Source organism: Vombatus ursinus, unplaced genomic scaffold (assembly GCF_900497805.2).
Source record: "Vombatus ursinus unplaced genomic scaffold, bare-nosed wombat genome assembly UNPS02001287.1, whole genome shotgun sequence".
Lineage (NCBI taxonomy): Eukaryota > Metazoa > Chordata > Mammalia > Diprotodontia > Vombatidae > Vombatus > Vombatus ursinus.
This window is the reverse complement of record NW_020941065.1, coordinates 1,056,974-1,082,343: the sequence shown is the minus strand read 5'-3', so window position 1 is coordinate 1,082,343 and position 25,370 is coordinate 1,056,974. Positions and strand designations below refer to the sequence as shown.

Below are 25,370 nucleotides of genomic sequence, written 5' to 3'. Positions count from 1 at the left end.
ACAATTTATATTTTTGTACATATTCATCCACTTAATTTAGATTTTCAAATTTATTGGCATTTAATTGGGCAAAATAGCTCCTAACAATTGTCTTAATTTCCTCTTCATTGGTGGTGAATTCACTCCTTTCATTTTTGATGCTAGTAATTTGGTTTTCTTCTTTCCATTTTTAAATCAAATTAACCAATGGTTTAATTTATTTTGTTTTTTTTAACCAGCTTCTAGTTTTATTTATTAGTTCAATGGTTTTCTTACTTTCAGTTTTATTAATCTTTCCTTTGATTTTCAGGATTTCCAATTTTGTGTTTAATTGGGGATTTTTAATTTGTTTATTTTTTTGGTTGCATACACAATTCATTGATCTTCTTTTTCTCCATTTTATTGATATAAGTGATTAGAAGAATAAATTTTCCCCTAAGTACTGCTTTGGCTGCATCCCATAATTTTTGGTATATTGGCTCATTGTTGTCATTTTCTTTAATAAAATTATCAATTGTTTCTATGATTTGTTCTTTAACTCACTTTGTTTGTTTCTTTGTTGTTAGGATATTCTTAATGTAAGTATGTCCTTATAGGTTTTCTAATGGCAAAAACTGGAGGTTGCTCCGGTCAGCCTCCAATCCCCAGCCAATCCCAAACACCTAGCAAGTATTTAGAAGGGTCACCTCTTGGGACCAGGGGCTATGGCCCCTTTTCTTTAGGATTGGAAACTCTGCATAGGGAATGATAGCCTACTTAATAGTGAAAGCCATTAGCAGCCTTTATTTTGGGGCAATGAATATGCCAGTTAATAGTGATTCTTATATATTTATTAGTCCTTGGAAAAATTATCTAAGAATATAAGAAACCATTGATGTACCTCTTGGTCTATATAAACCATTGTCCAACTAGGGTAGAAGTCTTCCTGGTTCTCCTCTCTCACACTGCCTTCCCTCCCACCCACTTTTTTTCCATTTTACTTGTATTTATTTGTTCCATACCAATTAACATTTTATTTTTATAGTATTTGAAATGTTTTATTGTCTTTCTGTCACAAAATTTAAAGCAAATCATTCTAATCAGTTAGACTAGCTTACACATGAGAAAGAATCCCCTCTGCACCATCTAACCTTTGCTTGAAGCTCTCCAGCGAAGAGGAGTCCATTGCTTTATGGGGTTGCCCATCCTACTCTCAGGAGCCCTCACAAAGAGGAAATTCTTCCTGCCATAAGATGTAAGTTTGCCTCTTACAACTTCCACCCATTTATCCTAGTCCTTACTTCATGGCCCAAGTAGATTAAATCCAACCTTCTTTCCATGTGATAATAGCCCTTTAGTTACTTAAAGATGGTTGTCTCATCCCACCCCACCCCATCCCATTCTATCCTTTCCCATCCCCCTCAGCACTTTCTTCCTACCAAGTTTTCTATAGGCTAAACATCCCATTTCTTCAGCTGCTCTTCATGTGGCATAACCTTCTCAAGGCCTTTCACCATGATGATCACTCTTCTCCCTAACTTTTCTATATTTTTCCCAAATGAGGAAGCCACAGTTCTTTAGATATGGTCTAAGCAGGGCAGAGGACCACATTGTAGCCCCTCAAAAGTGGGTAGTGGACACTATTTCTTTTAAGACAGTTTCAGTTGGCATTAGGGTTTTTGATGTTACATATCACAGTTGAGATTACTAAAACCCACAAATCTTTCTCAGTTAAATGTAACAGAATATTGCTGAGCTGTAAGAAATGACAAAAGGGCAGCTAGGTGGCACAGTGGATAGAGCACCAGCTTGAAGTCAGGAAGACTCATCTTCCTGAGTTCAATTCTGGCCTCAGACATTTACTAACTGTGCGATCCTGGGCAATTCACTTCCCCCTATTGACCTTAGTTTCCTCATCTGTAAAATGAACTGGAGAAGGAAATAGCAAACCGCTCCAGTAACTTTGCCAAGAAAACCCCAAATGGGGTCACAAAGAATCGGACATGTCTAAAAATGACCGAACAAAAACAAGAAATGACAGATATGAATACTTCAGTGAAATCTGAGGACACTGATATGAACTGATGCAGCATTACATCAGTAAGAAAACAATGCACATAATCATTTAAATAACGTAAAGGGGAAAAGCAATAAAAAAGAAATTGAACACTATGAGCACAATATAAAGATGAGATTTGGTCCCAGAGAAAAATTGGGAACATGTACATCTCTCCCTTCTTTGTGTGTGTGTGGGGGATCTAGCGGTGTGGAATATTTCATATGTTGTCTGACAAGGCTGATGTGTCCCTTGGTTTTTTTTTTTGTTTTGTGTGTGTGTGTGTGTGTGTGTGTTTAGTGAGGCAATTGGGGTTAAGTGACTTGCCCAGAGTCACACAGCTAGGAATTATTATGTGTCTAAGGCAGGATTTGAACTCAGGTCCTCCTGACTCTAGGGCCATTGCTCCATCCACTGCTCCAGCTAGCTGCCCCTATCCCTTGGTTTTGCTGACAGGATTTTTCCTTCTTCAAAAATCTTTGTTACACGGCTTGTTGTGTAGGGAACAAGGGAGAGATATACTTGGAAATGAAGGTGATGTAAAACCAAAAGCTTTTTCTTTAGACCTCACCTGTGATTTCATAGTATAGGGAATTCCCGGTGAGGAAACTCCCTTTTTCAACGTGCATCAACTCCTGCTCTGCAACTTAAGTCTTAGAAATTGGTTGGGGGGCCCTGAGACATGAAATGACTTGCCCAGGCAGTGTGTGTCAGAGGTGAGACTTCAACCTAGATCTTCCTACCTGAGAGGCTAGCTCTCTATCCACTACTCCATACGACTTCTTGTTTATTGATATTTTTTAAAAGTCTATAAATATGAGGTTCTAAAAAACTAAAAAATTTTCCTCTTCACTTTCCCCTTGTTTGTTGTCTTCCTTTGATTTTCATCCTTGAATGATCATGAGATGACTTTGTTGGTTGAGTTTCTTGTCAAACTATTTAAACTGGCTCAGCCCTCCATTGTTTCTCTCTGATTTGTGTAATGATATTTTTTATAACTTTCCATCATCTTTCTTTGCAAGATTTTGCAAATGCGTTTTTATTCTAACCTGTTATTGTCAGCAGCCATCATCTCTTTGATTGGCAAGTAAGTCGGATGTTTACTGACCAACATCCTCCATGTACTGTATGATCCAGTGACAGCACTGGCTGTTCCTCAAACAAGACCCTCCATCTCCTGACTGCATTTTCTCTGGCTGTCCCCCAGGCCTGGAATTCTCTCCCTCCTTATCTCTGCTTCCTGGCTCTCCTGGCTCCCTTCAATTCTCAGGTCAAGTCCCATATTCTTTGTATCCTTAGCACTTAGTAGGCACTTAAATGCTTACTGACTTGACCAAGGCACTCTCTGGGCTCTTTTGGGTCTGACTGTTATAGCAATTGATTAACACTGGCTAAACTTCAGGATAAATTGATTAAATTCAGGGTTGATGTCATTTCTATTACATGTTATCGATTTTTCCTTCTCAGTAATTTCCTTAAGTCAGCACTGAGTTGTTTCAATTATGAGCCATATCTTTTTCTTATCATTATTCTTTTAGCTTGATGCTAATTTTGGGCTTTGCCCTAATAAGTTAATGGACTGACTTTTACATGGGCAGTCGATCCAGGAATCATTTCCACAACAGTATCTTAGATTCTGTTAACAGAGAATAAATTTCATGCCAGAGTGGTCCAAGACTGGAACATCAGGTGTGTTGTTCTCTAGGTAATGTGACTATAGCACACGGTGCATCTGGATTTTCTTTGAGAGATCTAAAAAATTTACCTTAATGTATTGTTCTGAATAAATTCAAACACTCCAAATTATGGAGATTAAAAACCACTCAAATCTTTGGAGGCACCACTCCTGCTTATGTAGTTTTAATTTTTTTTTTTAACAAGATGGCAGCAGCACAGAAGCCACATCAGATCTTCTCAGAATACAGTGGGATAGATCAGCCAGAGTTCCAGAAAAATAAAGTCTGAGAGAGGGCAAACTTTAGGAAGTAAAATGAAAGCAAGAGCCCTCAGGAGGCTTGCAGTCTAGTAAAGGAAGCAAGAATTTCCTTAATACCACTAAGTAGACTTGCTATTTTTTTTCTTCTGCTGTGTTTTGTTTCCTCTTTCTGGTGGTTCCTCCTATTGGTTCTAATTCTTACTTACAACATCACTACTGTGAAAATATGCTTAATAGGAATGTATATGTATAGCCTATATCAGATTGCACATCATCTTGGGGAGAGAAGTGGGGAGGGAAGGGGAGAAAAATTTAAAACTCAAAAGCTTATGGAAGTGATTGTTGATAATTGAAAATAAATTAATTTAAAAAATACCACAAAGTAGATTTTTCTCATGGCATGAGAATTGCAAAGTTCAGAGGAAAAGGAGAACAGGCTGTGTGGTGGAGAGGACAGAGCACAGAGTTTAGTTGGCGGACCTGAGTTTGAATCTTGCCTAAGCAATAGCAACCTTCTTTGGGTTTTGTATATGATTTGACGAGCCTCTTAAGCTCTTTGGAACCCAGTTTCCTATTTTTAAAAGGAAGGGATTCAACTAGATGGTCTTTAAGGGACGTTCCTCCTCTAATTCCTACAAGCCTATGATTGCTTTGCTGTGGTGGTTGTTGGAGAGGAGAATCAGGGAAAGACTTAATTAGGCAGAGGATGTTTGAATTGGGTCTTAGAGTCTGTGTTCCTACAGGTGAAGATAGAGGATCATAGGATCCTATATTTAGTGCTGAATAGGACTTCAGAAGCCCTCTAATGCAACCCCTTAATTTTGTAGAACCAGCAACTTGCCCAAGGTCACAGAGGTAGCAAACATCAGAGACAGAATTTGAACCTGGGCTATCTGATTACTAAGTCAGCTCCTTGCTCTGTGCCATGGGAAGAGTACTTTTTCCCCTCCCCTACCAGCAAACAAAACAGCAGGAGCAAAGGCAAAGAGCTTAGAGGACACCATGGAGAGATGATATACTTAGGGAGGGCTTTGAGTGTAGAGAGTAAAGACCAGAAGAATGAAGGACAGAGTCTTGAGGGAGATCCTCACCAGTATGAGGAAGAAAAAGGTCTGTAAAGAAGGACAGATGCGGCAGCTAGTTGGCACAGTGGATAGAGCACCAGCCCTGGAGTCAGGAGGACCTGGGTTCAAATCCAACCTCAGACACTTGACACTTACTAGGTGTGTGACCCTGGGCAAGTCACTTAACTCCATTGCCTAGCAAAAAAAAAAAAAAAAAAAAAAGGACAGAGTCTTGAAGGAGATCCTCACCAGTATGAGGAAGAAGAGCGTCTATAAAGATGATAAGAATATGAATAATGAGAGAAATAATAGGTGGAGAATAAGGAAAGTCACCAATGCCATGGGAGGAGAGTTTTGAGAAGTAGATTGTCAAACATTGTCCCAAACTATGTAGTGAGAATGAGGACTGAAGATGAGTCCATTTGATTTGATCTAATAGTTGATATTTTTTTGAAAAGTAAGTGGTGGGGCACAAGAGCTAGGTTGCATCTTTGAGGTGGCTTCAGCTTTTAGATATGACGAACGCTCCACTAGTAAGAGCTGAATGTTAGGTTGACAATGGGAGAAAACCCAAGCCCACTGCTTCCTGGAGTCTGGACTGCCTGAAAAGAAGCAGATCCATGTCTTAAAATTAGGATCCTAGATTTGGAGCTGAAAGGGGCCTCAGATGTCATCTACCCAGTCTTACCCCCTGATTTTACAAATGAGGAAATTGAAGCCTTAACACTTGTCAAAGGTTAAACCAACCAGGTTTCAAATAGAGGTCCTCTTGAACACAGATTCAAGACACTTTCCATGTTACAATATAGTGAAGTTTGTTTCAGGTAAACACCACTATTTATAAGGAGTAGAGATTCCCCAAGACCACCAGAAAATGGAGGTAGTTTCGCTGGGTCAGAGAAGGTCTTTTCGGCTTATGGATGATTATAGGGTCTCATCTGAGTAACTGGTTCAATAAAGAAGTCTTCCTTGAGAGGGATGGAAGTTATGTTCTAAAAAGGAATAGCTTTGGGGACATCAAATGCTAAAGTGTGGGGAGTTCCTGAAGGTCAGGTTTTATAGAAGTTAATTCCATTCGATAAATATTTATTAAGTACTTGCTATCTGCCAGGCACTGTACTAAGCACTGGGGATACAAAAAAAGAGGCAAAAGATAGATCCTGCTCTGAAGGAGCTTACAACCTACCAGGGGAGACAACATGCAAACAAAATGCATACAAAGTGAGTTATACCCAGGATAAATAGGAAATCATTAATAGAGGGAAGGCATTGGAATTAAGAGGGGCTGGAAAAGGCTTCCTGTAAGAGGTTTAATTGGGACTTAGAGGAAGCCAAGAAGCTCAGTAGGTGGAGATAAGGAATGAGCGCATTCCAGGCTTGGGGGGGGCAGCCAGAGAGAATGCTGGAGGTGAGAGATGGAGTGTCTTGTTTGTGGAACAGCCAGGAGGCCAATGTCACTGGATGGAAGAGTATGTGTTGGGGGGGAAGGTGTAGGAATACTGGAAAGGTAAGAGGCGGCCAGGTGATGAAGGGCTTTGAATGACAAACGTGACAAATTATGACAAACTCAGACACCTCTGGTCAAAGATGGGTGTAGTATAGTGGAAAGAGCCCTAGATATGGAGTCAGGAGAGACATGGGTTCTAATCCTGCCTTTGACACATATTTGCTCTGCGGCCATAAGCAAGTTATTCTATGACTCTTGGCCTCTTTTCAATCTGTAAAAATGAAGATGATAATAACACCACCAGTCCTTGCCTGCCTGGGTTGTATGACTGGGTATATAAGGACCATTACAAACCTGATGGCGCTATCTTAACGTGTGCTGTCTCTAGCATTACTAGGGCACTATCCCAGCACTGCAGAAGTTCTTACCAGTACTGGCCAGGGTTCTATAGCATCATAGATCCCAGTCTTGAAGCACAGAGAAGATGACCAGATTTCAGCTTCGTGGGCCAAGAGGTGCCAGCACCAATGGTTTCCTCCACCAACATCTGCTGTGGGGTCAGCTGGATCCAGGATCACAGGCCTAAATAGCCAATAAATTAATCAATCAGCAATCATTTGTCAAGCACCTACTATGTGTCAGGGACTATGCTATGTCTTATATACCTATATAAAAACAGAACGGAAACAATCCTTGCTCTCCAGGAACTCATAATCAATTGGGGGAGACAATATTTACATATATAGGTCTGCACAAAAGATCTATGAATTAAATATAAGCTAACTTTGAGGAGTAGGTACTTGCAGCTAGGAGAGAGGGTTGCCTAGGAAAGGCCTTATGTGGAAGTTGATCTGAATCTTGAAGGAAACTTGGGATTCTGAGAGGTGGAGGTAAGAAGGGATGGCATTCTAGGCATGGGGAACTGCCAGGGTAAAGTCACAGAGGTGGGAGGTGGTGAGATATATACGACAAACAGTAAAATAAAGGCTAGTTTTGATGAACTATAGAGTCCATGAAGGGGAGAAATGTATAGTAAGGCTAGAAATAAAGGCTCAAGTCAGACTGTAAAAGACTTTAAATGCCTGATAATGAAGTTTGTATTTAATCCTAAAGCTAATAGGGGGCCATTAGAATTTATTGAGTAGAGAAATGACATGGTGAGATGTTTGCTTTTAAAAAAAAAAGATTGTGTGAAGGCAACAGCATGAAGAATAGATTGGAATCGGAAGAGAATTGAGTCAGGAAGGCCAATTAGGAAGTAGCAGTGGTCCAGTCGGAAAGATCAGCAAAGTAGAGTATCAAACAATGAATCTATTAATTAAGTTCCACTGTGCTGGGTGTTGAGGATGCAAATAAAATCAGCGAAATGATCCCTACTCACAGAGATCTTAGATTACAGTGAGGACATATATAAGCATGTCCAGAATAGACGTAAAGACAAATCATTCTTCTCCAGGCTACACTCCAGACTTTCTCTACCATCCCAAAGCTCTGCTCCAGTCCTGGAATTCACACTTGGAAATACCCTGTGACCTCATCCTCAACTTGGATAGTTCCTCCCGGAATCTCCAGGCCAGCTAGGTCTTATTTCTGCTGCAATCTGGACTTTCTGTAGTATGCACCTTATCTCTCTCTGTCTCTCTGTCTCTCTGTCTCTCTCCTCCTCCTCCTCCTCTCTCCTCTCTCTCCCTACCATTTCCTTTTGTCTGTCTGTCTCTCTTTCCTTCCTCTCTCTATCTCTGTCTCCCTCACACCCTTTCCCTTTCTTTGAGGGTAGAGATCATCTTTCTACTTGTATTTGTATTCTCAGTGCCCACGCCATAGTAAGCCCTTATTAAATGCTTCTCCGTGACTGAAATGCAAATCGATCCAAAATAGTTCAATATAAGATGATTTGAGAGGGAGGGAGTCAGTAGCTGGAGGGTCATGAAAGACTTCTGGTGGAAGGTGTTACTCAAGTTATATATTCAAGGAAGAAAGGGACTTTTTTGAGGTGGACATTAGAAGAGAATGCACTTCACATATAGAAAACAGCCAGTGCAAAGGCCAAGATGGGAGACTGGAGTTTTGTGTGCCAGAAATGGAGGGAAGACCAGTTTGGCTGGATATCAGAATGTGAGAGAGGGAAGAATGTTCGACAGGGCTGGAAAGATAGTTTGGGACCAATTTGCGAAGGTCTTTAAAAGCTAAACAGAGGAGTTTCTATTTGATACTAGAGGCAACAGAAAGTCATTGAAGTTGAGTGAGTTGGAGAGTGACATAGTCCAATCTGGACTCAAGAAAATTCACTCCCGTAGCAGTATGGAGGATGGACTGGAGTGGAGAAAGACTCACTGTCAGGGACACTAATTTGGAGTTGTGTGCAATAATCTAGGTGAAAGGCAATGAGGGTGGCTGTGTGAGGAGACAGGAGGAATTGAATGGGAGAGATGTTGTGCAGAAAGTAACAGGAAGAGACGTGGCAACAGATTGGATGTGTGTGGTGAGGAGAGTGAGGAGCCCATGATAATACTGAGATTATGACCTTGGTAGACTGGAAGGACAGGGATGTCTTAGACAGAAACAGGGAAGTTGAAAGGGTTTCGAGGTAAGACAAGAATTACATATTTCTATAAAAATAATATTAATGAAATAAAAATAAAGTAATATTAAAACATATTAATAACATTTAGATAAATCAAAATAAACTATATTAATGTTGCTATGTAACAGTTCAGGATGTGGGAGTGGGAAACCATTGGCATTTTTCTTTGTTTCTTCTACTCCTTTTCCTCCTCTTAATTCCCTTCTTGTCCTACTCTGTTTCCTTTCACTCTGGTGAAGGGAAAGGTAGAATCATGGGTTAAAGAGATCAATCTGAATGATTTTGTAGGTCTATGAAAATGCTGGGTCTTAGAAGACAGACCTTTAGCTTTCCTCCTTGTGGCCTGAAGTACCTTAGGCCTCTTCTGAATCTGAACTTTGGGTTATTTCTAGCCTGGAGAGATCAATGGAGAATATCTAGGGTCCCACTTACCTGTCTAGCTCCCTTGCTCATCACCACACTGACATTATTCTGTATAACCCATATGGAATATTCTTGGGTTCTTCCTTTATGAGGTGATATTGTCTTTTCCTTTTCTGGGCCACTCCTGTTTTTTTTTTTATTCCAACTTCACATGGGGTGTCATCACTTCAAAGGGCTTGGGAATCTGAGTCACTGACATTGGGTTTAGGCGTCAGGGAAGAGGAATGTGCTTGTTTGCAATGGATACCTGGGTTTCTTGAGCTGTTTCAATAGGAAATTCCTGATGATTTCATTCTGAAAATCATAGTTGACTATCCAGTAGACACAGAGCTTTTGGTACTGCATGATTAATTTCAGGACTGTCAGGAAGCCTTCAGCTGTGTCAAAATCTGTCATTCCACTACCTTGCTCCCAGGCATAGACTGTCAGAAGTTCTATGGCATACTTCGGAGGGAGGGACCCTTTCTTCTTCAATTTCCTTTGACACTGAAGGCCAAGAAAGAAAATAGAAACAACATAAAGGAAATAAAATTCATTCAATCCTGTCACTGCCATATAGTAGCCCAAACCATTGCTTGCAGGATGAGGGTACAGAAGGCCAACCTATGTACTAGACCATAAGACCTAGCACAGAGGGATAGTTGCCTCCTCTCCTGCTTGAGAAGTGTGTGTTCCTAGATATTTATCTGCTAACAGGAAGTACAGATAAGTTGTTCCTCTGGGGTAGAACCTGGGGTAGAATAAGCAAACATACAGATGGTTGGTCTCTGTTAAGTGCTTATAGCATCTGGAAATGAGGAATTTTTCTCATGTTGAGTAGGATGGAGAGATCTCTAGGGAAAAGGTGGTGGTATACTGGATGTTCTTTCTTTTATTTTAATTTAAAAGCATTTAATTTTTCCAATTACTTGTAGAGACAATTTTCAACATTCATTTTTGGAAAGATCTTGAGTTCTAAATTTTTCTCCTTTCCCTCCCCCTCTCCAAAACAGCAAGAAATCTGATATAGGTTATACATGTACAATCATGTAAAATATATTTCCGCATTAGTCGTGTTGTGAAAGAAGAAATAGAACAAAAGGTAAAAACCATGAAAAGAAGACAAAAAAAGTGAAAATAGTATGCTTTGGTCTGCATTCAGATTCCATGGTTCTTTCTCTGGATGTGGATAGCATTTTCCATCACAAGTCTTTTGGAATTGTCTTGCATCATTGTATTGCTGAGAAGAGCTAAGTCAATCAAAGCTGATCATCACACAGTGTTACTGTTACTGTGTACAATGTTCTCCTGGTTCTGCTCATTTCACTCAGCATCAGTTCATATAGGTCTTTCCAGGTTTTTCTGAAACCTGCCTGCTCATCATTACAGCATAATAGTATTTCGTTACACTCATAATACCACATCTTACTCAGCCATTCCCCAAATGAAGGGCAGCTGGATGTTCTTTTATTTTTTATTTATTTTTTGTTTTTTTTATTAATTTATTTTCAGTTTTCAACATTCACTTCCATAAGTTTTGAGATTTAAATTTTCTTCCCCACCCTCCCTGCCTCCCTCCCCAAGATGGTGTGCAATCTGATATAGGCTCTACATATACATTCCTATTAAACATATTTTCACATTAGTCATGTTGTAAAGAAGCATTAGAATCAATAGGAGGAACCACAATGAATGTTCTTTCTAACAAAAACATTTGAGAATCAGCTGAGAGCATGTGCTAATCTCCGGGGGAAAACTAACAGTAAGATGGGCTGACTCCCATATTTCTCCCTAACCTTCTTTTAGATAAGCATCCACATTAACTAAATATGTGTAATTATTATCAACATATCTATTTGTAGATACATTTATATAGAAAGTACTGGAATGCTTTCCCTTTTACAAACCCTGGCTTCTTTTAAGACCCAGCTCAAATGCTAGTTTTACAGGAAGAGTGCAAGAAGAATAAAATAAACTTAGACTACTAAACCAGATTGGAATCAGATTAGGGAGCACCTTCAGTAGCAAGAGAAGAAATTTATGTTTTATAATCACATCAGAAATGTGGAGCTATAGCAGGGTTTTGATTAGGGGAATGCCATGGTCATACTTATATATCAGTGAAATTATTCTGGCAGGTAAAGAGGGATGAATTGGAGTGGAGAAAGGAGTCAGAGAGACCAATTAGAAGGCTATTACAATATTCCAGGCAAGAGGTGATGAGAGTCTGAGTGACCTTAGTGACTGTGTGAATAGAGAGAAGGGAATAGATTGGAGAAATTTCATGGAAATGTTTGAGGGAGAGGGAAGAGTCAAAGGTGATTGACTCTGAGCTGTGAAGTCTGGGTGGTTGGGAATATAATGGGGCCATGAACAGAAACAGAGATGTTGAGGTGGTGATGGGGGAGATGATAAATTCACTTTGGGATATTGAGTTTGAGGTTCTAATGAAGCATCTAGTTGATTGACGTTTAGGTAAGAGTCATTTGCAGAGAAGTGATCATTGAACCTGGAGAGTGAAGGAGAAGAGTAGAGGGTGTAGGACAGAGCAATGGAGAATCACACACATTTAGGGGACAGGAGAGGGATGGTGAATGATCAAAGGAGATTAAGAATGATCAATTGGGCAGATTGGAGGAAAATCAGGAGAGAATGGTATCATAGAGGCCCATACAGGGAAAAGTATATAAGAAGAGGGGATTGTCAGTAGCGTAGGAAACTGAAAAATATCAAGGGTAGATGAGGGCCAAGAAAAGGATGGTGGTTTTAACAATAAAAGGTCACTGGTGACCGTTAAGAGCATTTTCAGTAGAATAATGATATTAGAAGTCTGATTCCAATGGATTGAGGAGTGATTAAGCAAATATAAATGACTTTTCCCAGGAGTTTAGCAGTGAAATGGCTAGAAAGGGATAAAGAACTGTAGATTGAGGGGATGGTAAGGTAAAGGGGAGCATGGAAATGTTTGCACACATTAGAGACAAGCTTATAATTCTGGGGGACTTTAATGCTAGAGTAGGCCCAGACTACCGGACATGGCAGGGAGGCCTTGGGAGAAATGGAGTTGGAAAGAGTAACAGCACAGCAATGGTCACTTACTACTGAAGATTTGTGCATCTCATTACCTTCTCATCGTCAACACTGTCTTCCATTTACCCAAATGCAATAAAACTTCATGGATGCACCCTCACAGCGAACGTTGGCATTTAATAGACTATGTGATTGTAAGGAGAAGAGACAGGATGTGAGAATGACAAAGGCAATGTGTGGTGCAGAGTGCTGGACTGATCATAGACTTATCCTCTCCGAGTTAAATATTCAAAGTCAACAAAAGTGGTGACTCCAAGGCAAAAAGACTACCAAAAAATTAATGTCAACAGATTAGAGTGCTTCTCTGAGTGGGAACAGTTTGTTGCTAACTTGGAGGGAAAGTTGAGCCGACACACAGTTGGCAACAGTGGAGCAGAAAAGGAGTGAGCAGATTTCAGAGATTTAGTGTACAACACTGCATTTGTTCATCTGGGTCAGAACTCTTGAAAACATCAAGACTGGTTTGATGAAAATGATGGGGAAATTCAGAAGCTGCTAAATGAAAAATGAGAACTCAATAGGATTTACCAGCAGGACAGTTCATCCATCTCTAATAAGGCAGCATTTAATTCCATCAAAAGTAAAGTACAGGGGCAGCTAGGTGGTGCAGTGGTTAGAGCACCAGCCCTGAGGTCAGGAGGACCTGAGTTCAAATCCAGCCTCAGACCAAACACTTGACATGTACTAGCTGTGTGACCTTGGGCAAGTCACTTAACCCCAATTGCGTAAAAAAAAAAAGTACAAGTGAAGCTTAGAGAAATGCAGGATTCTTGGCTTAGTAGGAAGGTAGAGGGAATTTAGTTTTATGCTGACGGCAACAATCCAAAGTGCTTTTATGATGCCCTGAAGGGCATTTATGGGCCAAAGACCTACGGTGCCTCTCAACTACTCAGTACTGATGGAGGCACATTGATTAGTGATAAGGACGTGATCCTAGAGAGATGGGCTGAGCACTTCCATAGTGTTCTGAACAGACCATCATCAATCAATTATGAAGTCATTGACTGTTCACCATAGGTTGAAGTCAATCCTTCCCTAGCTGAAGTTCCAATTGAAGAAGAGGTTCTGAATGCCATTAGGCTCCTTTCATGTGACAAAGTCCCTGGTGCTGATTCTATTCCAGTTGAGATTTACAAGGTGAGGGGTCCATTGCTCATACAAAGCTGACTGAACTTTTCTGGGTTATATGGCAAGAGGATGTTATCCCTCAGGAGTTCAAGGATGTCTCTATTGTTCATCTCTATGTAGGTAAAGGAAATAGATTGTCCTGTGAAAATCACAGCGGGGTCTCTCTCTTAGTCATGGCTGGCAAGATTCTTGCCAGAGTCCTCCTTAACAGGCTTATCCTTCACCTGAAAGATAGTTGTCTACCTGAGAGTCAGTGTAGCTTCAGAAAGGGCTGAGAAATAGTCTATACAGTGTTTGCTGCCTGACAACTCCAGCAGAATTTATACCCATTTGTAGATCTGAACCAAGGCCTCTGATACTGTCAGTCATGAGTGCTTGTGGAAAATTATGTCAACATTTGGTAGCCCAGAGAGGTTCATCAGCATTGTACATTAATTTCATGATGGCATGCTTGCCCAGGTTCTGGATAATGGACAATGCTCTTGTGCTTTCCCAGGCACCAATGGAGGGAAACAAGGCTCTGTGCTAGCTTCCATGCTTTTTAGCATGCTGTTTTCAGCAATGTTGTCAAATGCCTTCAATGAGAAAGGACATGACATCAAGGTCAGCTACCACACTGATGGAAAATTCCTCAACCTGAAAAGGCTACAAGCCAAGACTAAAATGGAGGGATTTTTGGTGCGTAATTTTTTGTTTGCAGATGATTGTGCACTCAATGTAGCCTCTGAAGCTGGATGCAACAAAGTATATATCAATACTCTGCTGCTCGTGTTTATTTTTGCCTAACAATTAACACCAAGAAAACACAAGTGCTCCATCAGCCATGACCACACCACCCATTCGTGGAACCATCAGTTACAGCAAATGGAGAAGTTTTAAATACTGTGGATAAGCTCACTTACCTTGGCAGTGTACCTTCCAGGAAGATATACATTGATAATGAGGTTGACACATGCATTGCCAGAGCTAGCTCAGTGTTTGGGAGGCTCCAAAGGAAAGTATGGTAGAGAAGAGATATTAGACTGACTACCAAACTGATAGTCTCCAGAGCTGTTGTGCTGACCTCATTGCTGTATGCCTATGAAACCTGGACAGTATACCAGCACCATGCCAGGAAGCTGAATCACTTCCATTTGAATTGTCTCAGGAAGATTCTGAAAATCACCTGGCAGGATAAGATACCAGACATTGAGGTCCTTTCTTGAACTAAACTGCCAAGCATTCAAATTCTACTGCAGAGAGCACAACTCCAATGCGCTGGCCATGTTGTTCAAATGTCAAATGTATGCTTGCCTAAAAGATGATTATGGAAAACTCACACAGGCAAGTGTTCACATGGTGTTCACAGGAAGTGATACAAAGACACTCTCAAAGTCTCTCTAAAGAACTTTGGGATTGATTTTGTGACATGAGAGATACTGATAAATGACCACCCAGCATGGTGTGCCCTCATCAGAGAAGGTGCTGTGCTCTATGAGCAAAGCAGAATGAAATAGCTCAAAAGAAACACAAGATGTACAAATTTAGAGAATCCACCCCAAGTGATCACATAGTCTATTTGTGCCCGACTTGTGGTAGAGCATTCCAAGCTTGTATTGGTCTGATCAACCACAGTCAGACACACTGTAACTTGACTCTAATATAGTAATGTCATTTTGGTCCTCTTCAAGAATGAAGGACAACAACCAACACATTAGAGAAGGAAGAGAAAGAAGGAAAAGGAGAAGAGAGAGGAGAGGAGAGGAAGAGAAATGAGGGAGAGAGAGACAGAGAAGAGAGGGATGAGAGAGAGAGGAGAGAGAATTCCTAAAGGAAATGGGAGAGGATGGGATCAAGGGCATAGGTGGAGAGGGTTATCCTTTACAAGGAGAATGGCCACCTCTTCATTTAGGCCTGGAGCAAAGGAGGAGAGAATAATGGAAAGTAATGAGAAGTTTGGGGCTGGTATGCTGAATAGTGAATGCAAATCTCTGTTTTGTCTCCATTTATTTCTTTGCCTCATGCTATACTCTTCCATTCTATTCCTTATCCTAGGACTTTCCCCAGTTTAACCCAAACCCCTTTTTAATTAAAAAAAGATTTTCTATTTTTGGTTTCAAATTGTCTCCTTTCCTCCACTCCCTCTCACACATTAATAAGACAAGAAATAAAATACCCATTATACATATGAAGTCATGAAAAAATATTTCCACGTCAGCTATATTGTGAAAAAAAATGAAAGCCAAGAAAAATAAAGAGGAAAAAATATACTTCAATTTGCACTCAGAGTCCATCAGTTCTTTCCCTGGAGGTGGATAGCATTTTTCATCATGAGTCCCTTGGAACTGTCATGGATCATTGTATTTGATCAGAGTATCTAAGTTTTTCAGAGTTGATTATCATTACAAAATTGCTGTTACTGTGTACTTTGTTCTCTTGGTTCTGCTCACTTCACTTTGCATCAGTTCATATAAGTATTCCCAAATTTTTCTGAAACCACCCTCTTCCTCATTTCTTATGGCACAATAGAATTCAATCACAATCATATACCATCACTTGTTCAACTATTCATCAATTGATGGGAATCAATATCTAATTCTTTGCTATGATAAAAAGAACTGCTATAAATAGTTTTGTACATTAAGATCCTTTTCATTTTCTTTTGATCTTTTTAGACCTATTAGCTATATTGCTGAGTCAAAGAATATGCACAGTTTTATAGCACTCTCGGCATAGTTCGAAATTATTCTATAGAATGGCCTGACTAGTTCACAGCTCCACCAACAGTACATTGATGTACTTATCTTCCCCCACCCCCTCCAGCATTTGTCATTTTCCTTTTTTCAGTCAGTCTGATGGATGTGAGGTGATACCTCATAGTTGTTTTAAGGTATATTTGTCTGATTATTAGTGTTTTGAGCATTTTTACATGACTATTGATAGCTTTGATTTCTTCATCTAAAAATTGCCTGTTTATATCCTTTGACCATTTATCAATTGGGGAATGGTACTTATTTTTTAAAAAAATTAATTTGGATCAGTTCTCTATATATTTGAAAAATGAGATCTTTATCAGAGAAACTCACTGCAAACCTCCCCCTACCCTGTTTCTTTCTTTCCTACTAATTTTGCCTGCATTAGTTTTATTTGGGCAAAACTTAATTTTATGTAATCAATATTGCCCATTTTACCTCCTGTGAACCTCTGTATCTCTTGTTTGGTCATGAATTCTTCCTTTATCCATAGATCTCACAGGTAATTTCTCCCATGCTCCTTAATTTGCTTATGTCACCCTTTATGTTTAAATTGTGTACCCATTTTGAGCTTATCTTGGTATATGATGTGAGATGTTGGTCTATACCTAGTTTCTGCCAGGCTACATTCTAGTTTTCCAAGCAGTTTTTGTCATATATTGAGTTCTTGCCCCAGTGGCTGAGATTTATCAAACAATAGGTTACAGTGCTCATTCGCTTCTGTATCTTGTATACCTAATCTGTTCCATTGATCAAACACTCTATTTTCCAGTACCAAATTGTTTTGATGTTTACCTCTTTGTAATATGGTTTGAGAGCTGGTATTTCTAGGCCCCCTTCCTATTTTTTTCATTGATTCCCTTGATATTCTTGACCTTTTGTTCCTCCAGATGAATTTTGTTATTATTTTTTCTAATTCTATACAGCAATTCTTCAGTAGTTTGATCTGTATGCACTGAATAAGTATGTTAATTTAGGTAGCAATGTAATTTTTATTATATTGGCTTGGCCTACCCATGAGCAATTAATATTTCTCTAATTGTTTAAATCTGTCTTTATTTCTGTGAAGAGTTTTGTAATTGATTTCATATAGTTTCTGTGTGTATCTTGGCAGGTAGATTCCCAAGCATTTAATATTGCCTGTAGTTATTTTCAATGAAATTCCTTTTTCTAACTCTTCTTGCTGGATTTTTTTGGTTATATATAGAAATGCTGATGATTTGTGTGGGTTTATTATATTCTGCAACTTTGATTATGTTGTTAAATGTTTAAACTGATCTTTCAGTTGTTCTCTAAGTATACTATCATACCATCTGCAAAAAATGAGTTTTGTTTTCTCATTGCCTGTGCTTATTCCTTCAAATTATTTTCTTGTCTCATTACTATGACTAGCATTTTCAGTACAATACTAAATAACAATGGTGATAAAAGACATCATTGCTTCATCCCTGACCTTACTGGAAAGGTTTCTAGTTTATCCTAGGTAATGCTTGTTCTTGGTTGGTTTTAGACAGATATTATTTATAATTTTAATAAAAGTTCCATTTATTCCTATGCTTTCTCATTTTTTTAAACAGGAATTAGTGTTGTATTTTGTCAAAAGCTTGTTCTATATTAGTTGCTTTGATCATATCATATCATATCATCTTTGTTGTTAATATGGTCAATTGTGCTTATATTTTTGTAAATATTCACCCATTTAATTTAGCTTGTCAGTTTTATTGGCATAAAGTTGGGCAAAATAGCTTCTAATAATTGCTTTAATTTTGTCTTCAGTGGCTGTGAATTCACCCTTTTCATTTTTGATACTGGTAATCTGGCTTCTTTCTTTTTAAAAATCAAATTAGTCAATGGTTTATCTATCATTTCCCAATAAAATCAGTTCCTAGTTTTACTTATTAGTTAAATGATTTCTTTAACTTTCAATTTTATTATTCTCTTTTAATTTTTAGGATTTATATTTCAGTGTTTAAATGAGAATTTTATTTTTTTCTAGTTGTTTTTTAGTTGCATCCCAATTCATTGGTCTGCTCTCTTTTTTTATTGACGTGCATATTTTGAGATATAAAATTTCCTCAGTGTTGTTTTGGCTGAATCCCACAAACTTCAGTATGCAGTTTCATAATTGTCATTATCTTTAATGAAATTATTGATTGCTTCTATATTTGTTCTTTGACCCACTTATTCTTTAGAATTAGATTACATAGTTTCCTATTAATTTTTATTCTATGCTTTAAAGACCTTTTATTGAATATAATCTTTATTGCATTATGGTCTAGAAAGGATGAATTTAATACTTCTGCTTTTCTGAATTTGTTTTTGAAGTTTTATGCTCTAATTCATGGTTAGTTTTGTGAAGGTTATATGCATAGCTGTGAAATAGGTATGCTCTTTTCTATTCCCATTCAATATTTTCCAGAGGTTTGTCATAACTAACTTTTCTAAAATTCTATTCCTGTCCTTAATGTCCTTAATGTCTTTCATGTTTATTTCATGGTTAGATTCATCTAGGTCTGATGGGGGTAAAGTGAGTTCCCTACTACTATAGATTTACTGTCTATTTCCTTCTGTAACCCATTTAACTTTTTCTTCAGGAATTTGGCTGTTATACCATTTGCTGCATATATCATCAGTATTGATATTCATTCATTATATATGGTACATTTTTTTAAAAAAAAGTAAAATGTAGTTTCCTTGATTATCCCTTTTAATTAGGTTGATTTTTGCTTTTGCTTTGCCTGAGATCATTATTGTTAACCTGCCTTTTTTAGGGGGACAATTGGGGTTAAGTGACTTGCCCAGGGTCACATAGCTAGTAAGTGAATTTGAACTCAGGTTCTTCTGACTCCAGGGCTGGTTATTGTTAACCTGCCTTTTTTTTTTTTTTAAAAGCATAATAGATTCTTCTTTAACCCCTTATTTCCATTTTATGAATGAGCTCATTCCATTCACACTCACAGTTATGATTGCTATGTATTTCCCTCAATCCTAGTCTCTCCATATTTATTCTCCTCTTTTTACCCTGCCCCCTCCTGAAAAGTCTGTTTTGCTTTTGACCATCACCTCCTTTTATGTACCTTCCTCTTATCATTCTACCCCTTCCTCTTTCTCTTAGCCCCCTTCCCTCCTACTTCCTTGTTGGATAAGATGAATTTCTACACCCAACTCTGTGTGTATATATATTTTTCCCTCCTTGAACCAATCTATTGCCTGCTCCTTCTCCCCGACTTCACATTCCCCTCTATTGTAAAAACTCTTCCCTGTACCTCTATTTTATGTAAGATAATTTCCTCTATCCTTCTCCTCTCCCTCTTCTCTCAGTGCATCTCTCTTTTTCATCCTTTCACTCTTCTTTTGAGTTCATGCTGACATAATAGACTCACACCCATGTCCTCTGTCTAAGTTGACTTCTTCTAACTACCTAATAATGATAAAGTTCTTAGAGGTTACATGTATCATATTCCTCTTATGATTTCTCACTTACGCTTACCTTTTTATGCCTCTCTTGAGTCTTGTATTTGAACATCAAATTATCTATTCAGTTCTGAACTTTTCATCAGGAATGCTTGAAAGCTCTATGTTTCATTAAATGTCGGTTTTGCTAGGTATTAGTTGTAATTCTATCTCTTTTGCCTTCCAGAAAATCATCTTCCAAACCCTGCACCCCTTTATAGTGGAAACTGCTAAATCTGTCAAATCCTGACTGTGACTTTTATGATATTTGAATGAATTCTTTCTGGTTATTTTCAGTATTTTCTCCTTGACCTGACAGTTCTGGGTTTTGACTATAATATTTCTGGAAATTTTTATTTTGGGATTTCTTTCAGTAGGTGATCATTGGATTCTTTCAATTTCTACTTTGCTATCTGGTTCTAAGATCTCAGGTCAGTTTCCCTTCAAAATTTCTGGAAATATGATGTTTGACTCTTTTTTTTTATAATGGTTTTCAGGTAGTCCAATAATTCATAAAGCATCTCTCCTCAATCTATATTCCAGGTCAGTTGTTTTTTTTTCCTGTGAAATATTTCAAATTTTCTTCTTTCTCTTTTTTTCTCCAGCATTTTGATTTGTTTTATTGTTTCTTGATGTCTCATGAAGTCATTATCTTTCCACTTGACTAGTTCTAATTTTTGAGGAGGTATTCTCTTCAGTATTTTTGTGCCTCTGTTAATTACCACACTTCTATTACCTCTATATTTACTCTATATTTTTGTGCCTCTATTACCAGTTCTCTTTTCATAATTTTCTTGAAGTGCTTTCATTTTTTTTCTGATTTTCCTCTATACTTATTTGATTTTTAATTTTTTTTTGCTTTTTAAAAAACCTTTTCTTTAGCTATTCTAGGAATTGTTGTTGGGCTTATGTCCAATCTGCATTTTTCCTTGAGGCTTTGCTTATATATGTTTTCAAGTTATTGTCTTCTTCTGAGTTTGTGTCTTGACCTTCTTTGTCACCATTGTAGTTTTTATGGGCAGATTCATTGTTTGCTCATTTTCTTTCAGTCTGTTTCTTCACCTTGAGTTTTAAGTTAGAGTTGGGCTCTGCTCACCTCTGAGGGGAATGACTGGCCAGAATTTCTGTCTTTTTTGTCCTGCTGCTTTCACAGCTTGATCTGGGAGCCTGTAAATTTTTGCTTCTTCAAACGTAGTGTGATCCAGGGAGAGGTCTCGTCACTGCTATCCTGGTCTGCATTCTGGTTATGTAGATAGAGCTTTTGCTCCCTCATGACTGTAACTGCTCCTCTCTACCCTAGAACTGAGACCTGGAACTGGGTAATAGTTGACAGAGGTGCTAAATTGTACCTGCTCCTGCTCCTAGTATTATCACAGGGGTCCCCTGGAATCTCTTGATGACCAGGTGTTCAGTCCCCTTAACATCCCTTGGCACTGATGCTGCTACTCCATAGTCTGTGGCCAATGCCACTTCCACCAGGTTGCGTTCCTGGTCAGCCTCCCACCCCAGTGTTTGCAGACTTCTTTTTTTTTTTTTTTGCAGACTTTCTTGGCTTGTTCTGGGAAAAGTTAACTTCCTGATGTGGCTGTGACTATGGACTTGGACAACTTGAGATAATTTCTTTTAGGACCCTACACTTATTTTCATAACAAGACTGAACTTGCATTTGTCCTGGCACCTGGCCTTTGGGGCTCAGCCAATGAATAATTATAGAAATGTTTAATGTGAAATGTTCTTCTTTTTGGGAAAACACAGTCAGAGTTTCACCTCCTTTTCTAGTCTTATTTACAATTGCTATCATTCATACACTCTCCATTCTAGTCAGGTTGGCTTATTAATGATCCCCACATGACCCACCTCTCACCTGTCTGCCTTTTTCCAGGACATTGTTCATGTTAGTAATGCTGAGGAATACCTCCTCAGCTCAACCTCATAGAGCCAGTCCTTAGTTTTATTCAAAGAACAGCCCAGTGCCTCAAGAGGTGTTTGTGGATATTTTCCAGGGATGATCACTCTCACCCCCTTGAAATGACTTCTTGTCATTTTGTGTTTGCTTAATTGTGTTCACATTGTATCCCTCCACCCCCATCCTTGCCAGTAGAACCTAATCATCTTGAGGTCAAGGGCTACCTTATTTGTGCTCAAGGCCTTCCACATAGTAGGTCCCTGATAAATGTTCATTGAAATCAATTAGGTGGCAGGAAAGTGGTACCACAAACTTTTAGGTGTGACTTACACCATTGGAGTTGGTACTAGGGAACCTTTAAAGATGCTTGGGAGTAAAAATATGCTGCAAAGGCACTTGAGCACCCCCAAAGTGACTGCTTGCTTCTGTCCCTACAGCTCCCTGAACTTGTGGCTCAGCACCTGGTGGTGCCCTATGGTTAGGCAGGTATTTTTGTGCTGAAGTGGAAAGACTGATAGATCTGAATCCAGGATATCTGACTTTGAATTGACTTTGATACAAGCTCACCTCCACGACCCTCAGTGTCCTTATCTATAAAATGGAGGTCACAATGTTTGCATTACCTGCCCCCACAAATTTGCTGTGAGGAGAGCCCTTTGTAAACTATAAACACAATCTAGAAATACATCATAAACAGCAAATTCTGAATATCATTGGTATCATGATTAATGTGAAAACTAGAAGGGTTATTTAAAGAAATTTACTTGTTTGAAGGGGCAGCTAGGTGGCACAGTGGATAGAGCACTGGCCCTGAAGTCAGGCGGACCTGAGTTCAAATCCGATCTCAGACCAAACACTTGACACTTACTAGCTGTGTGACCTGGGCAAGTCACTTAACCCCAATTGCCTGAAAAAAAAAAAAAAAGAAAGAAATTTACCTGTTTGTACCAGTGCTTCATCAGGCGGATAAGATTCTTAAGCTTGGTGGGACGAGGTCTGATGAAGTCTCTTTGCAGTTCTGTGAAACAGGTGGAGAATTCCCCCCCATTGTTGCTTTCGGATGATTTGATGAGATTGATATAAATCGTAGGGTCTGGTTTTGATTTTGAAACTCGTGGACCTATCATGGAAAAAATGATAATAATAAAATGCGCTATATAGCTTTCAGAGTACCTTTGGATAACATTCTAGTACTACAGACTTTGGATCAGCAGTAGCACAGGTGGCCAAAACCATACACTCACTCTTAGCTTTAAGATACTCTGAAAGACAAGAATGTGCACTATGCCTAGTAATGTTGTAGAATTGACAAGGATTAGATATAGTGACTTTCTTCTAAGTTATGAGATAATGTATATAAAAATAGTTTGAAAAGTATAAAGTCCATGTAAATATACTTCAGGAAGCAGTGATTTCATTAGTGTGGATATCTCCTCCGATGATGGGGAGTGCAATCCCTATACAGTTTGGTAGGTGGTCTTAGAGTTGCTGTGGCTGAAAAATTCAACACCCTGCAGCCCATCTGGGCTCAAGCTTCTCCAGGCCTAACTGGGCTAATTTGTGCACCACAGATGTGCAGCCCATAATTAAGGGCTTTCCAGCTTCATTGGAACTGTCAGGGCTTACATTCTAGAATTGACTAGGATGACTGTCTAGAATTGAGGGTCATTTCCAAACCACATTGAAGCTTTAATGGGGTAGCCTTTAATGGAGAACTATGCAAATATAGATGCTGTTATTAATAACAACTCATTATCCCCACATGTACTGTACGATCCAGTGACAATGGCCTTCTTTCTGTTCCTTGAATAACACACTCTGTCTCCTAACTGTCTCCCATGCCTGAAATTCTCTCCCTCATCATCTCTGCCTCTTAGCTTTCATGACTTCTTTCAAGTCTCAGTTAAAATCTCACCTTCTGCAACAATGCTTTCTTGATCCTGTTTAATACTTGCACCTTCTCTTTTTTGATTATCTCCAATTTATCCTGTATATATCATGTTTTTACATAGGTGTTTGCATATCATCTCCCTCCTTAGACTGTGAGCTCCAATTCTGGGTTGGCTTTCCAGCCACCATTTACATGGCACCATCTACTGCATGAAGAATCCTTCCAACTGGTAGTGTCTTCCTTCCCAAACTACCTGTTATTTTGTTACTTTGTATATGTAGATATATGTACATTTATTAACTCTATATTTATGCTATATATTTTTAATATATACTTGGCTCTCCAATTAGAATATGAGTTCCTTTTGAGTAGGGATCATTTCATTTGTGCCTCTATCTCCCAGAGCCTGGCATAGTTCCAAGCACATAGTAGGTGCATAATAATAGTTCAACCTATGGTATTGATAAAGTTATCAAGAAAGAGAAGAAAGGAAAGGGAAGGGAAGGGAAAGTCATTAATTATTTATTGAGCCCTATGGGTGGCCAGTATTCTGTTTTATACTCCTAGTACCTGACTCTAAGAAGGGGTCCCTGCCCTGGAAGAGCCCATAGGGCCTTTTTTAGTGGAGAACATTGGTAGTCTAAATCTTGCTGGTGGTCATCAGTCTGGGCTCACAGCCTAAGGAGGCAGGGAGGAGGGAGACAACCCTGGTGGGTTGGGTGTCTAAAGTTTATGGAATCATAATTTCATAGCCTTAAGGGATCAGGAACACTTTGGGGCCATTTTCTAGGCTCATTCCCTGACCTGGTAAACCTGGAAAACCCAAGCATGGTATCCCAGGGCATACTGTACCAGAGTCTCCTGAGGGAACTCTGGAAGAACTCCAGAGTCTCTTGAGGGGACACAGTTATTAGAGGAAGACAATTAAAAGAAATTATGGAATTAGCAACCATTATTCCCAATGATGTATATAAATTCCCATAGTTTATGACAATCTCAAGTATGACAGTACCATTAGTCAATATGTTTTGTAATTACTATCTTGACTCCTTTGTGCTTAAAGGGGAGTGTAGTATTGATAATATTGTGTTTCTCTCTCTCTCTCTCTCCCTCTCTCTCTCTCTCTCTCTCTCTCTCTCTCTCTCTCTCTCTCTCTCCCTCTCTCTCTCTCTCTCTCTCTCTCTCTCTCTCTCTCTCTCTCTCTCTCTCTCTCTCTCTCTCCTGTCCTTCTCTCCTAGAAGCCAAGGCCAGGGAAAGTCTCACCCAAGGCATCGAAGGCTGGCAGCAAATCAAATTCTTGGCACCGGTTAAGAAGTTTGGATTTCAAGGTAAAGCTGAGCACTCGTGGGTTCTTCCATTTTGTGACCTTAAACTCTATTTCAAACTGCTCCTTCAGCTGATACTCTTCTAGTTGCTTCTGAATTTCCTTGATGATAGCGGACCTGTTGGCAATTTGATCACTGTAGTTTGTGAAGCAGTTGAGGAAAACAACTAAGTCTGCATCAGAGCCTCTTGGGCACAGCCTCCAGTCAGCCTCAGAGGTACTTCTCAGGGTTGTGCCTTTGGCAGTGGATCCACCCTAATGGGAAAGAAAAATGGTAGGTCATCTTTCCTCATGATCCAGAGTTGAAAGACATCCTAACTCTACTTCCTGTGTGACCTTAGGCAAATCCCTTAATATCTCTGGACCTCATTAAACCATTAAAACCATTAAAAGATAGGT

At 39.1% G+C, this 25,370-nt stretch overlaps 1 protein-coding gene across 4 annotated transcripts in view; it reads right to left on the bottom strand.

The window, feature by feature from the left end:
- The window catches only part of LOC114043454 (2'-5'-oligoadenylate synthase 2-like), a 51,822-nt gene that overhangs the window by 8,483 nt on the left and 17,969 nt on the right, over positions 1 to 25,370 (bottom strand). For 3 of the 4 annotated variants that reach the window (XM_027862598.1, XM_027862597.1, XM_027862599.1), the window contains exons 7-10: positions 24,911 to 25,226; positions 22,695 to 22,876; positions 9,716 to 9,954; positions 6,890 to 7,043 (exon numbers count right to left, since the gene is read on the bottom strand). In XM_027862598.1, coding sequence (XP_027718399.1) covers positions 6,890 to 7,043; positions 9,716 to 9,954; positions 22,695 to 22,876; positions 24,911 to 25,226 — 891 coding nt within the window. Of the gene's footprint in view, positions 1 to 5,245; positions 5,617 to 6,889; positions 7,044 to 9,715; positions 9,955 to 22,694; positions 22,877 to 24,910; positions 25,227 to 25,370 lie in introns of those variants that run through there. The other variant, XM_027862596.1, reaches the window with a different exon arrangement.